Genomic DNA, 16067 nt, shown 5'->3' on the forward strand with positions numbered 1-16067 from the left:
TATATATATATATATATATATATATATATATATATATATATATATATATATATATATATATATATATATATATATATATATATATATATGAGCATCTGGGCATATCAATATGAACACCGAAGATGGTATAGGAATACCGAAAACGCTTTCCTGTTCTATCATGCATAAAATAAACAAAAAATTTTTGGTTTCGAACTAAAGAAACTTGAAAATGATTTACGATCAGCCGTTAGAAAAATCGAAAAGTTAAATTGGAAGTTAACTAACGCCGAACATGCTGTGATTTTCATCGATAATATAGTATGTATATAATGTATATATAGTGTGTGTATAAATATATATATATATATAAACTATACGTAAACTATCTTTATTAACACTGGATCTCGACTCCACCACTTAATGCTATATTATGAACACGTGAGAACAAATGAAGCGGATGAATGATCTTTATCAATGGTTAAACATTTATATGTTTATATATGTACTGAACGAACATTTATATATTTATATGTTTATATATGTATAACACGAACATTTCTTTATTTATCTTCAATTATCTTTTTGCTTCAGTTATTTTCCTTACCTCATTTCATTAAATATTCATATATCTACCTGCGGTGGCCACCACAAGACATACAGTCTTATTCGAGCTCCGCATATTCAACTTCATTCACTTATTTGATATATGTTGTTGATTATGAATAAACTTTGAAAATGAATGAAAAACTGTATAGTTCTCATACGGATTCATACATATTAAGTTTCTTTGTTTTACGCAACTTGGAAAATAGTATAATACGCCGTATGATAGCTGCTGTTTGTATCAGTTTTTAAACTTTCGACAACATTCCTAATTTTATTTTATCATTGAAACTTAGATAAACTTTGTATTGAAATTTTTTATCGCCCATCATTTTTCAAATGAATTTATTCATCCAGGAACAACAGAAACCTTTCAATGTGCATGAGTATGAAGCTGAAATTATCAACAAACTCAGTTCTCTGTCATCATCAAATGGACCTGTAGATTTTAGTAAAGTTGTTGCTAACGAAAATTCTGAGGAAATCTGTCGCTACTTTATGTCTGCTCTGCATTTGGTCGGTCTTACGATCTTTTATACTGAACTTTTGCGTGTACCGCTATAATTATTGTGGCATAATAACATTTTCAGGTTAATCATGGAAACTTGGAATTGGAACAACAATCGGGAGAAATGAATGTTAATGTTCGATTGCTAAATCAGAACCGGTATCAAATGTCGCTTGGTGTCGTCGCCAGAACTGATGATAGTTTTTCGTAATTTAGTTTTTTTGTAATTACATTCCGTCTTTTTTTGGCTCGTAAAATCTCTGCGTTAAAGTCGTTCATTAAGATTATTTTGTGCTAATAAATTTCTAATTTTTTACTCAAATTTAGAAAATTAAATTGAAATATTTTAACTAATTTGTCGTTGATTCTCTGTAAAAAAAAATCAGAGTAACATGCGTAAAATCTGTTACAACCAAGAGGGGTGTACACTGACAACAATGTGTCAACAATGACAGATTCCGATGAGTTGTTGCATGCTTTTGCCCCTTACAACTGTTGGAGATGCTTTTTATGACGCAAAGGCAAAAGGCTTATATGTTATATATACTTACATATGACATCTATACACATGGGACATGTAACACGCAAAACATGGTAAAATAAAATTAAAGAATATAAAGTTATATGAAACATAAGATGATCAAGTCATGTTTATTTAAAAGAAACGGAATGGTGCAAAGTACTTCGTCTGTAGCCAAAATTTTTTCAATCTAAGCACTTTAATTGTTCATTTCTACAGCGGTCATTAAAGATGAAAATTGAAAAGTTTGGTTGGTTGGGGTACTTATATTGTGGTGTTTTTGTCTTATTGAGGTACTTCAGCAGAGTTTTTGAAATAGTTCGTGCACCCTCGTATTCTGCGTTTATAAACCTTAAAATTTCTGCACCATTCTTGTTGAATGAATACTTTGCACGAGTTGATCACTTAAATTCTTGTCAAACTGACACTACCCAGGGTCAAAAGACAGACTAGCAAATCAAACGTCAAATAGGCCATCCCATATATACAGAATAAAGATGTTTTCATGTGCAAGTAATTTGGGTTGATCTTCAGCTGGGCCAAACTAAAGAATGTTTTAGTTGCCAACACCTTTTTGAACTTCTAACAGATTTGTGACAAATATTGGAACACGGTATAATTTGTTAACAAAATACTTTGAGTTACTTGACAATATACACGACGAATGATCCAGTACGAAGTAAATGCATCGTGCATGACCACGTGCACATCATTTGGAAAAACACATTGGCTATAAATTTTGCTAGACAAACGTGGGTAGGCAGAAAGCCGAAGATCGATAGAGGTAACAATATTACCTTAAATATGTACAACCACGCCTGATTTATGTAGAAGTTTATTTTCTTAATCTTTCCCAAGATATGATGGGTATAGTCAAGAAGCAGACGTGGCCTAAAGTCAAAGTTTTTTTTTTCTAAATGAGTTGTCGGCCAAAATTTACGTGTCCTGTTTACGGAAACGGCTGCTTTCAAATTAGTTTCTTTTCTCGTAAACTCTAAGAGTTTTGCCTCAAGGAGGCCAGCAGTTTGGTTTCGAATGACAGGCTATTTCAGACGCGTGTTGTGTGGGAGAAATTTTGAGGTAGAAACAGCTCACTTCTATGACATTTTTTGAAATCTTTTATGTGTTCTTAAGAAAGAGAAATTATACAAATTACATTTTAGTATTTTAGCTTTTGCTTGTGCTAATTTTAATCTGATTTCTTATGAAACAGCATCATTCTTGATTTGACAACTCAATTCCTAACAATTATAGTTCACGTTAGAAATTTAAGTTAATTTTATAATTAATTTTAACTTGAATTGGAGAAATTTGGCTTTATTTCGCCGTCTTTTTAATTTTTCAAAATGTACTATATGAACAAAATGAGAGAAACAAAAAAAATTAACGGGACATTTTGAAAAATCTTTAAAATCTTATAACAAACAAATGATTTATTGGCAAAATAAACTATATGCAGTAAATAAGGATGACTCGATATCGCCAAATTTGTTTATGTAATTCAGAGCACAAAAATAATTTTATATTCTATCAGTGGAGGTAGTTAGCGATATGAAGAAGACGAATATTGCAATATGAACCAATGGAGAACTTTTATAAAAGTATGTCATGCAACTTCTGGTATATCATGAACTTCACGCACATCATCATTTACTTGTATCATGTTTAATAAATATATCAACATATGAGTGGACGCATTTTTGTTTATGCTTAAGTACGAAAGCCGCAAATTATCAGGCGTCTGTAAATTAGTTTTAAGGTTGCTAAAGTTGTAATGCTTACAGTAATATAATGCTGCTAAAAATAAGTTTTTTTATTTCATGGACGTTATTTCTCTTCATCAGTGGTATGTTTATCTTTTATTATTTAACTGATTAACATCATTAAATATGCAGGAATATGATTGTAAATCTTTTTTGTTAACAAATCATTTGTTTCACGATATTGTTATTTTATAAGTACAATCTACTTAACGATTGGTAATGACTGTTTTCAAATTGAGAATTTTGATTAGAAATGAAGGAATAAAGAGCAAAAATTTATAATTTCAATGAATTTAATCTTTTCACTCAGAAAACGACAAGCAGCAAGCAGTAGCAACGTTGAACCGTTTCGAGTTTAATAATACATAGTGTGAACGAAAAAAATTTGCAGAAAAAAAAGTAAAAAAACAAATGTAGCGTAGGAGCGTGTAACAGGAATTAAGTTAAAATATCTTATAAATACTTTGGGATAATGTTTTGTACATTAATATAAAGATTTTAATAAATTATTCTACATCTTATAGATAGTCAATACAAGAGAACATAGAAGATGGAGGAGAAAAAGATAAGGACAGGAGCAGCTGAACAAGCAGCCGAATTAAAAGCTTGAGTTAAAAATATAGAGTAGATTCAGTGAATAAAACTTATAAAGTAACAAGAAATGCAAAGTAGGATCATCAAGGGAAGGCGTAAGATTTTATTCTACAATGATGAAAATATGAATTTTCTGCAACATTAATAATCTGAGAAGAAAGAGACACGGTAGAATCAAAAATAAAATAAAGACAAAACTTATGAGAACAATTAAGAGTTTGAGCCAGGTAAGATATCATTAGAAAAATTAGCGATAGAGTTTTTAAACTTATAAAAACACAGGACCTACGCCCTGCCAGCGTGCGTTGCCACGCGTCTTATGAAAAAAAATTGAACATTACATAAACACATAAATTAATTTAGCAGTTTATTTAGTTACGTATGTTATGAGCATTACACATACTCTCACAAACAATCCCAAAAAAGGCGTGCAAAATGACTTAAAACACACACAAATAGAAATCTCATAATTTGCACGAAATTGCGTGAAAAATAAGAAATATGTAATCATCAGATAGTTGATCAAAAGTAAAATAAAATGTTAATTCATCTTATTACGAGATTGTCTAAAAGACCACGGATCCTTAAATTTCCTCAAAAGTAAGAATAGATATAAAAAAGTAATATTTTCAAGAACTACAGAAAAAAACATCAATCATGAAGATGTGATAATTATCAAAAGAAATTTCTAAAATAGAATGGATGAGATATTATGATGCATATGAATGCAAATTAAATATCTTCAATCAACAAGCAACGAATCGAACCGCTGGCTGAGTTATGCTGCCATTTTTTTATACGATACCATTTCTCAGGCACTTTGTATTGCCGATCAATTTCCGATAAGACATTCAATATTTTTCTTTTATTGATTGCTCATCTGCAAAGAGCCGACGCGCGACTTGTGAGATTGTTTTCTTGTTTGTTTACGATAACACAATGCAAGAAAAGTGTGTTTTTTTCTGTTATTATTCGAATTATTATTATTATAATTATTATTATTTTAGATTAAATAGGATTTTATAATTATTTCATTATTAATATTTGGTATTTGGAGTTAGAAAATAAAAGGATGTTCCCATTATTATTATTCGAAAGCTGTTGGGCGAACGTCAAGAATACAAAAGTCGAATGAGATCCGCATAAAAAAGAACATAATACAAGTGTACGACAGGACGACGAGGCCCGTGAAGAACGACAGGACACCAGTCACCGTCAACCTCGCAATTTCCTTGTACCACATCCTCGATACGGTAGTTAGAAACTAAGAAGTTAACTTAAAATGATCATTTTACGAATATTTTTTTTGATTTTTTGCATAAACAATGATAGCTCGTTTCACATTCTAAATGAACGTAAAAACTGTTGAAATAAACATTTGCAGAACGAAAAAGAACAAACGTTCACTTGTCTGTTGGCAATCAGAGAAGTAACATCAGCTGCTTAACATTATCACATTGTCATCTTGTTTATTTCAAAATACACTTAGAAAATACACCAAATACACACACAAACACACACACTAACACAACATACATATACCATCTCTCCATGGACGAAGGGACGGTCCCTGACCTGGAACGTAACCTTCCCACACCATGGCTGGTAGATAATACATTAGCTGCACTTCTGCAGACTGAGGCTGGCACCGCTGCTTTGAGAGCTCCATACATTAAAAACACTAAATACATATTATATATATACATGTATATATGTATATATATTGATAATATACAATAATATATATATATATGTATATATATATATATATATATATATATATATATAACAGCGTTGGGAGGATGAATACTTAAAATGGAACAAATCTGAATACGATAATGTCGAGACCATTAGGATACCGGCCAACAAGCTTTGGATTCCCGATCTCGTCATTTCAAATTTGTAATTAATTTCTTTAAAACGTACAACCAAGGAACTTTAACATAAAGATTAAATCATTGCACTAATGCACTCACACCTCACCTGATGTGATTTTAACACTCTTTTTAATGGAAAACATGCAATTGACACTTTCAAGCTCTTAATTTAAAATAATTTATTTAAATGCCACAATTGGCAGTGAATATTTTTTAAGTGTTTTTCAGCGCAGGTGACAAGTTCAACGACTACCTGATGACGAACGCCATCGTCTACCACAGCGGATCCGTCATGTGGATGTTTCCCGCCCTCATCAAAACTTATTGCACTCTCAATGTTAAATATTTCCCATTCGATAGTCAAACTTGCGACATAGTTCTCATTTCGTGGACCTACAACGGACATGAGCTGGATTTGGTTTACAACGAGTCCAATGAAAGAAATGAAGTTTATTATGTTTCAAAAAATCAAGTTTGTTTTTTTTTGTTTTGTCAAAAAACATTTTAATATACAACAAGGTGAGCAAATTGAGATTTATTCATCGGAGTTCTAACGAGCATGGTTGCTCAGGAACACAAAGTGATTAGATTTGGATATTAAGATATATCATGTAGGTGCATGTGCATCTTATTACAGCATCAACATTGATAGTCATCTATGTAAAGTACACACGTCGTCATTCGTTCTAATTAAAAAGAAAATATTCTTTTTGTGCAATCGTCTACGGTGTTGTACAATCATGTACCGTACTGTGCTGTTCAATCGTGTTCGTCTAGAATGTTGTACATTTTTGTATAGCCTTGACATTGTGTTATTTTATATATTTTATATTCAATCAACTTAGTTAGGCGAACTTTCAATGATAATCCAAATGATCATAAGCGTCAACTTCCTAGAATTATTGGGAGATTGCTCTGCCTTTTTTCAGAATTTATAACAACATCTCTGGTGGAAGATTCAAACGGTCTTGATGGACACCATCATCTCAGTGGAATTACAAAATCTTGGTCTTGTTAGCAGAAACTACTCGATTTTTAACAAACGATGAAAAGAGTTACTCTCAAACCGAGTAACCAGTGTTTTTTATCTGTAAAGAAACAAACTCAGTCAGACGCAGAAAATAGTACAACATGCATGGCATGAAAAACAAAAAAAAACAAGAAAGTTAAAAGAAAAATAAAAAAATTAAAATTAGAAATATATATAATAAAAATATTTCTGTAAAGTATTCATACAAAATTAAAAAGTGGCACGCATCAATTAATATACATTTCTGTTAACACATAAAACCATATTTTAAAATCTACCATTCATTCATTCTTGACTTCTTTCATTCATTCCTTCCTTCATTCATTCCTTCCTTCATTCATTCCTTCCTTCATTCATTCCTTCCTTCATTCATTCATTCTATCATTCATTCATTCATACATTCATTCATATAAGTATGACGTCTATACAATTACACCTATACAACAACATACCCACATACATTGGACGTGTACAAAAGAAGATATATTTAAAAATTGTATATAATCTCAAAGAATTGCGAAGGAAAAATAGTGTGTTTGTGTGTGTGTGAATGGATAAAATAAAATAAATTATTCACTCGTCTAACATTATTTTTTGTTTTGATGAAGGAATGGGCCGTTGAGAAAATAACCACTGAACGGCACGAGAAGAAATATGCCTGCTGCGTTGAACCCTATCCAGACATAACATTTACAATTCACATGAAAAGAGGAAGCCTCTTCTACATAGTCAATCTTATCGCTCCATGTTTCCTCATATTTCTCATAAGTTTTTTGGGATTCTTTCTTCCAGTAGAATCTGGAGAAAAAGTGAACCTAGAGATGACAATATTATTGGCTTTGGTTGTTTTTTTGCTGATGGTTGGAGAATCAATGCCACCTACCCCCGACGCCATTCCAATTTTGGGTTACGATCATTTCAATTAAATTGCTTATTATTATACAGGTTGTTAATGCAATCATTCTTATTTATTTAACTGTTGTTGTTGCTTGCATGCATTGATATCAATTAAATTAAACACATACGCACGCGCTCACAAACACATATAGGTATATATATATATATATATATATATATATATATATATATATATATATATATATATATATATTGGGTTAAGACTGTCAGAAAATGCAATTATTGATGAAAATCACAACATGTTCCGCGTTAGTTAGCTTCCTGTTTATTTTTCCGCTTTTTCTAGCGGTTGGTTGTAAATCATTTTCAAGTTTCTTGAGTTCAAAACCAAAATTTTTATTTATTTTAAGCATGACAGAACAAAAAAGCTTTTTTCGTTATTCCTATACCATCTTCGGTGTTCGAATTGATACGTTGGGTACGTGGCCAGATGCTTAAATATAGATATACTGTGTCTCTACTTTGTTGATTCTTTGTTTGTTCAAAGTGAATGCTTAACGATCATTTAATTTGTTTTACAATCATCAACTTTGTGCGATAGGACTGAAGAAACTTGAGAACGATTTACGATCAACCGTTAGAAAAATCGAAAAACTAAACAGGAGGCTAACTAACGCGGGACATGCTGTTATTTTTTTCAATAAGAGTTTATAATTAGTATCTTCATGATGTTATAATGATGATAATTTATAGATATAAGGTAATTATTTTACTTTTTATTATTTTTTAAGGGATGTTTTTTGGTTCAACTATGGTAATGGTAACGGTGGCTTTGGTAATGGCAGTTATTGTTACCAACATCTACGCCAAAAAAGATTCTAAGGACAGGGCTCCCATTTGGTGTCTAAATATTGCCTCCAAATTTTACCCAATCTCTAGAAAATCGGTATGCGTTAGTGACAATAAGAATGTTGCAAGCACTGAAAAAGCAAATGACGTACCTCAGAGGATTGGTGCCACGACAATACCAATCAGACCCACGTGGGCTGACAACGCAACTCCTCGTTGCTCCCTAGATCCTTCTATGAGAATAAAAAACATGGAATCATATGGGCGCAACAATATGTATCCTTTTGTCGATAGACCAACTTGCAATTATGAAATGCGCCAAACAAATAAGTTGAATTGGACAAAAATTTTCACGAAAAGTACAAACCTTGTTGCAACAACTGAATCAAAAAGGAGCATGAAAACGTTTAATTGCACTTCCGTGAACTGTTCAATTGGAAACGTTGAAACAAATGACAAAACACAGGTTCAGAATCCTGCTGATCAAGATGTGATAGAAATAGAATGGAGGATTTTGGCCAAATTCACCGACAGAATATTTTTTTGGATATTTTTAGCCCTCAGTACGTTAACGCAATTGACTTTATTCAAACAAATGGTACCAGAATAAAAGAAAAACGTACAATCAGTAACAAAATACTCTACAGATAAATAAACTCAGCATCATCTATTAAACAATAAATTAAGATTAAATTTTCATACTGTGCTAATTTTTCACGATGTATATATATATATATATATATATATATATATATATATATTTATACAATATGGTCTCCTTCCAACGTATTTAAATATATACACACATATATATATATATATTTGTGATTGAATCCATACCTTTTTAAGCAGTCAAAGTTTATCAAAACTGCTATTATAAAAATAATAATTTTATACGCCATAGTTTGATACTGTAGGAGGCAATGTAATGTCCCGATAGTTAATTCGAAGACAATGTGATTCGGATTTATTTTTACTTTTTAATTAAACTTTTCTCGTTGGCGATGGTTACAACTTTTCAATGAAATAATGTTTTAAATGCACTCGCCGTTTGGAAAATGTTTATATGGAAACAATTATATACTTATGTAATCCACTAGTAGTGTAATCACACAGAGAATTAAATAAAAAAGACACTAGTGGACACAGATGAATAAATTAAGTGCTACAGTAGACTAACAGCTGAATTCTAAGTGAAAATTGATGATTTAAATGGTCCTCTAACAGAATCATTTTATTCATATCGGGTCAACGCGTCAAAATACACTTTAAACTAAATCACTGAACTGTTGTATTTGTGATTTCAAGAAAATATGCTTGTCAAATGCCAGAACTTTTGAAACACCATTTACGAATATTGATTGAATTTAAAATGTTACCGAAGTTTGAGCAATGTTTTAAAATATCTTAATTTTATCAAAGACTATTATAGGGTCACTTAGTTAACGATTATTTAAAATGGTTTGCAATTGTAATATATCGGCAAGAATCTAGGTCTAGCAGGTAGATAAATAACATGAATGAATTTTGTTATACATAAATGTTAAACTGTCACATTATGTTACCTATGTCAAGAAACTTTAAATCTAACTACTATTGAAAATAAAAAAGAACAATGCACATTGACCAGAAAGAACTAGGTCTTTGGAAAGCCAAGTAAAATTAGAGGCCAGGAGTTAGTTCCCCAGGTTTACAACTTATGACTCACAAGTTATAGGTTTGGAGGTTTGAACAGCTTCTTTACTGGAAAGTGATGTTACATCACATGAGATATCAATGACACGCCGGTACAGCTGAGTATCGCAGAAAAGAATTGAGGCTTTTAATTTTACGAATTCTAAGTTACGAAACTTTTGCCACCTTCAAAACAAATGTGAAAAACAAGGTAAAAAATGTAGCGTGCAATTTGGAGCGAGTTACACGTGTAGATGATACAGCTTTTCATCCAAACGTACGTCAACTCAATTTCCAGTAAGTGTTTACAAGTTTTCAAATGGATAAAACGAAGACAACACTTTTATTGTATCACAAAGGACATTATTACGTCGAGTAAAAATTTATTAGACACTATCAATTAATTACACCATTCTATAACAAATATATAAATTTAAAAGAGATGTTTAACATTTCTTCTATCACAATTCAACATGACCTACAAAAATATTTTAAGTTATTCAGTCACTATTAAATAAATAAATATAATTTATTTAAAATTTAACCTTCATGTTTTTGCTCTGAATCTGTTTCATTTTGCGAATAAACAGAGTCCCACAACCTTTTAATTTCATCATCGTAACTCTTCCATTCATCAACGATTCTCATGGCTGCTTCTAGTTTTGGTTCTTTTGTCTTAGGATTATTGCACTGAAATTGCATACGAACACGATAAATATTACTATCAAAATCTTTGGTGTCAATTTTATTTTAAAAAGTTTAATGCTTCACCATCAATATCAGGCGCTGGCTGTAGACTGATATAAAAATTTTGCAAACTCATAGTCAAGTATTGTTCATTAGTTAGGCATTAAATGGTCTTAAATTATTCTTTATAATGCAGCTGTCAAACGCAGAGCTGCTTACATGTTGTCCACACTAATAATTAAACTTTCATGCCACAAAGGCTGTACACTATTCACACGACACGACACACCTAGACATTATGCAATGCATGCAAGCGCAAGTACCGCATCATACGCGTATGATGGTCTTTGAGTTTTAGACAGAAAGTATCTAACCATGCCACCGCGCATTATCAGCGCAAGACACGGCGCTCCAATGGTGACCTAATGACAATTTCGGTTGCTTCCTGCTTCATGGATAAATATTTCATCATAATATTCTAACAAAAACTCAAAACGATAAAGCGACTCAAATCATTTTTTTGGTGGTGCTTGGCTGAATTGATAATAAATAGGATACCAACAGGTAGCTTATAAGGCTTAACTTTAATGGCAAATATGGCGAATGAAGAAATATAAACAAATATAAAAAGTGAAAGCTTGCTATTGACCAGGTCAATCGTTTTGGCTTTTGATTTTTCTTCATTGCTGCACCAAGTTTCGCACCACAACCATTCTTGAGGCAGTGATTTTATGGCTACTTGATGTATCATGTTGTTAGGCAAATCCTGAGGAAAGAAATTATAAGAAAATACACAATCAAATTTTTAATTAAAGCATCAATTTAATTTCATCAATGGCAAAAAACCAGAGTGTCAGAGTCGGATGAAAAATATCCAACTTACATTCTGGCCCCGACTGCTGGTAAAAATTTACGATTCCGACACTCGGTTCCGACTCCCAGAAAAAATTTCAACTTTTGCATCATAACTTCACTTTACTATCACTACTGAATAAAAAATACTTTAAAAAACACTTAAAATCAGTCAATGTAATTGTTTTTCTTATTAAAATTACTTTATTTAAATGTTTTCAAATATAATGGAAAAAATTATGTGATTTTATTCAAATTATTAGCATTTATTTTCAGTATTAAAGACGATTGCTTAACGCTACACGTATTTATCTTTTAAAAAACAAAATTTAAAAAAAATTTTCAGAAAAAAAAAACATTTTTTTAAATTAATAACATTTTTCGGAGTAAGTGTCGGATGAAAAATTCCGACCCCGGCAAAAATCTCCGACAATCGGACACTGTGCAAAAAATCAACTAAGCATAAGATGAAATGTGAGCTAACGTGTTTGAAAGTTGCAGTGGTGCACTAATAATACATCAATTTTTAACTTTTATGCAATCAATCAATTTTCGTTTTGCGTCCAGAGACCCGGTTTCTCGAGGTAGGACGTTGTTTTCTTTGCCATCAACTTTTTGCGCCAAATTAGATGATCAGTTGTATCCATTTCATTTAAATTTAGAGCTTTCATGAACTGTAATATCATATATAATATCATCTTGATATTACAAACTTAACTGATCCTAGGTGAAGTGATACGGTTTCAAAAAATGCCCCTCAATTGTAAAGCAGTTGTTTAATAAATTTAATAATATTAAAAATCGGGTAACTAATAAATCTTTACACCGATTTGAAACCTTCCTTAACATACTCCATAAATCAGGCCGTACTTTAAGAAAAACAAATAATAAATCGACAGCAATATCAATCAATCTTCGTTTTGCGTCCAGAGACCCGGTTCCCCGAGGTAGGACGTTGTTTTCTTTGCCATCAACTTTTTGCGCCAAATTAGACGATCAGTTGTATCCATTTCATTTAAATTTAAAGCTTTCATGTCTTGCTCGATTGTTTGCGACCAGGACTTCTTTGGACGGCTTTTGGAACGTGTGCCAGGTACTTCAACATCTGCAAGAGAAGTTATGGCACTGTTTCTACTTCGTTTGACATGACCAAACCACCGCAGACGGTGTTGTCGGCATTCGTCCTTTATATCATCTAAACCAGCACGACGCAGGATTTCGGTAGATTTGATGTGGTCCTTCAGACTAATTCGTTGCATCCATCGGAGCATTTTCATATCGGCTCGTTGAAGTTGTTGTTCCAGTTTGGTTGTCATTGGCCATGTTTCTGCACCATATAACAACACCGGACGTATCACAGATTTATAAAGTCTTGATCGTAGTGGTAGTGGGATGTCACGCCGCATCAATATAGAGGCAAGGAGATGCCATTTATTCCAGGCTGCACGTATGCTTCAGCTGTTCCAGTACAATCCAGAACATCTCCTAGATATTGAAACGATGTGACTTTCTCTATTTTAATGGCTTCAAAAACAGTGCTATTTCGAATTTGTTGTTGTGGATTGATGCAAGTAGGACAAACAAAATTGGACACTTTAGATAAAGAACCAATTATTTTTGAACAACGTTTGTGACACCACTGGTTACACTGCTGACACTTGATTGAATTGTTACCTACACCAGCTTTACAAACAGAACAGGGCCATCGTCCACTATCTGTGGATTGGATGGGTTCACCAGTGTTCATTGCTTTGGTTTTGCTGATGTTGACTTTGAATCCATGATCGGCGAGTCTGGTGTTCCAATCTTCAAACATCTGTACTGCATTCTGCTCAGACGTGGCTGTTAAAACGATATCATCAGCATATACTAGATTCCAAATGTCACCAGTGCGTATCGGTTTTGTGATTTCTTCCATCACAGTTATAAATAACAGTGGACTGAGAATCGAGCCTTGGTGAACTCCAACGCCGATGTCAAATGCATCTGTGTTTCCAACCGTTGTGCTGACAAGAGTCTTAGTATTCGTATACATTTCCATCACAAGTCGAACAAGATATTCTGGAATGAGTTGTCGACGTGACTCCACCTGATTGCTTCACGGGGAACTCGATCAAATGCTTTTTCAAGGTCTACAAAAATGTGTGATAGTTGTTGATGCTTCGCGAGGTATTTCTCTTGCAGTTGCCGAAGGATGTGAATTGCATCAATTGTTGATTTCCCCACTAGAAAACCAAATTGATAATTTCCGATTGTGATGCACGACGTTAATCTTCTCTCAATGATTTTCTCGACAATTTTCAGGGAGTGTTCTAACAGACGTATACCTCGATATGATGAACAGTTCAATGGATCACCTTTGCCTTTATATAGCGGGACTGTCATGCTATAGTTCCATTCAGTCGGCATTGAGCAATTTCTCCAGATTTCACGGCAAAGTTGTAGTAACGTTTGGATACCTGCAGTACCAGATGCTTTGATAATGTCATTTGTGAGTCCAGAGGGCCCTGCTGCCTTTCCATCCTTCATAGCTTTCAGAGCTTCTGTAAGCTCCTCTAAAGTGATGTCTGGAATCGGACCTTCGGTGGGTGGAGCGTCAAAGTTAACATTGATGGGATTTGTTTCGTTTAACAGACGGTTGAAGTATTCTCTCCATTGTAGCTTGATCTCATCTTGTTCAAGAACCATCTCATTTTTGTCGTTTTTGATACATGAGGCACCAACTACGTCTTTTTTCGTACGCTTTGCTTGTTTTGCTATACGATACAGAGATTTCATTTGTTCACCTTTGCTTTTAGTGAGCCACTCTCTGCACTGATCTGTCCGTGCCAGTGCAACTTGACGTCTTGCATAGTTGTTCTTCTCACGGAAAATTTTATGGTCATCTGCAAACTTTGATTTTTGCCATTGCTTGTATGCAACTTTCTTTTCAGCTATTGCGTTTTGTACACTGTCATTCCACCACCAAGTGTCACGTTCATGCTGACGTTTTGTACCAGTTTTCCCACAAACTGTAGTTGTAGCGTTCATTAAAACGGTTTTGTATGTACTCCAATCTGTACTGGCTTGCGATTGGTGGTCTAACTGTGTGGCGACAATCTGTTGAAATTTTTCTCGATGAATATTGCTTTTCAGCTTTCACGTTTTGATTCTCCGAAGCATTTTTTAACTTTTATGCAATTTCCATTTAAACAAATTTGTAAAAACGTATCATATTAATTGTTTTTTAATGCTTACTTTGATATATCTGTGTATAGTGTCGATATAAAATTCTTGTTTTGTACCATATTGTACTTTACAACTTACAAATTCGACTAAAAATATTTATAAATGCTTTCAACTGCTTTCATGTTATGAATAAAAATTTTTAAAAATCGCTTTTTGCATTTTGCTTTAATGACGATGTCAACTCAATATCACAAAATAAAATTACACTTTTTAGCGACGGTGTAAACCTGATCAAGATTGGACAGGCTGTTCGGATCCTGACTGAGACCCTGGTACTGTCCTCGCAGTCGGTCACCGGCCGCAATCCTTCGGAACCTTTTCAGATCCACTACATACAGAGCGCTGCAAATGAAAAAAAACACATTGAAGTTTCCCATTATTATAACAACTTTTACGTAGAATCGAAGACTGTTCATTTTTCAATTATCCATTTACTAGCGCCAAAGTAAAACACACACACAGGGCAATATATACAATGCGCACACACTGACACACGCACACACGTACGCGTACGTGCACACACATACGTGTGAGAGTTATAAATATAGTTATATAGTTAAGTTATATATATATATAAACACACACACACACACACACACACACACACACACATATATATATATATATATATGTATATATATATATATATATATGTATATATATATATATATATATATATATATATATATATATATATATATATATATGTAAACGAACTACAAACATATTAACGCCAAACATTCGGTAGAATTTATAGAATATTGTAAAAATTATGGTCTATTACCAACATATATATATATATATATATATATATATATATATATATATATATATATATATACATACAAAACCTGATATGGTATTTTCTGTGTCCAAGATGACTTGACCAATAGCCAGTTTTCCAGAATCTAAGAAACATGTTAGTAGTTAAAAAGATGCAAAACGTAGAAGGAGCGAATGCAAATGTCAAGTTTTTGACAAGAGCATCGGTGAGTGAACTTGTAAAATTATTTCTATAAATTCTAATATGAAACGTGCGCAT

At 32.7% G+C, this 16067-nt stretch overlaps 4 protein-coding genes across 4 annotated transcripts in view; 3 read left to right on the top strand and 1 right to left on the bottom strand.

Moving 5' to 3' along the window:
* HELRODRAFT_186121 (hypothetical protein) overlaps positions 1 to 1441 on the top strand; it is a 19528-nt gene extending 18087 nt beyond the window's left edge. The window contains exons 18-19 of the mRNA XM_009030438.1: positions 943 to 1101; positions 1176 to 1441. Coding sequence (XP_009028686.1) covers positions 943 to 1101; positions 1176 to 1304 — 288 coding nt within the window. The 3' untranslated portion in view covers positions 1305 to 1441. The remainder of the gene's footprint in view (positions 1 to 942; positions 1102 to 1175) is intronic.
* Positions 1442 to 5109: 3668 nt separating this feature from the next.
* Positions 5110 to 7803, top strand: HELRODRAFT_89171 (hypothetical protein; the record flags this gene model as incomplete). The annotated part of the gene is made up of 5 exons (XM_009030392.1): positions 5110 to 5223; positions 5355 to 5399; positions 5763 to 5872; positions 6076 to 6319; positions 7486 to 7803. Coding segments are annotated over 5 exons (831 nt in total), but the record flags the coding sequence as incomplete, so codon positions are not given.
* Positions 7804 to 8034: 231 nt separating this feature from the next.
* On the top strand, positions 8035 to 9194 carry HELRODRAFT_181170 (hypothetical protein; the record flags this gene model as incomplete). Its single annotated transcript, XM_009030439.1, has 2 exons — positions 8035 to 8047; positions 8527 to 9194. 2 exons carry the CDS (start codon positions 8035 to 8037, stop codon positions 9192 to 9194), a joined length of 681 nt encoding a protein of 226 aa, XP_009028687.1.
* A 1405-nt stretch (positions 9195 to 10599) lies between these two features.
* Positions 10600 to 16067, bottom strand: part of HELRODRAFT_115758 (hypothetical protein) — a gene marked incomplete at its 5' end in the record, with an annotated part of 30162 nt that continues 24694 nt past the window's right edge. Inside the window, 5 exons of the mRNA XM_009030440.1 lie at positions 10600 to 10736; positions 10804 to 10948; positions 11595 to 11711; positions 15253 to 15367; positions 15877 to 16023. Of these exons, the coding sequence (XP_009028688.1) occupies positions 10720 to 10736; positions 10804 to 10948; positions 11595 to 11711; positions 15253 to 15367; positions 15877 to 16023 (541 nt within the window). The 3' untranslated portion in view covers positions 10600 to 10719. The remainder of the gene's footprint in view (positions 10737 to 10803; positions 10949 to 11594; positions 11712 to 15252; positions 15368 to 15876; positions 16024 to 16067) is intronic.

This window comes from Helobdella robusta, assembly GCF_000326865.2.
Source record: "Helobdella robusta unplaced genomic scaffold HELROscaffold_68, whole genome shotgun sequence".
Taxonomy (NCBI): domain Eukaryota; kingdom Metazoa; phylum Annelida; class Clitellata; order Rhynchobdellida; family Glossiphoniidae; genus Helobdella; species Helobdella robusta.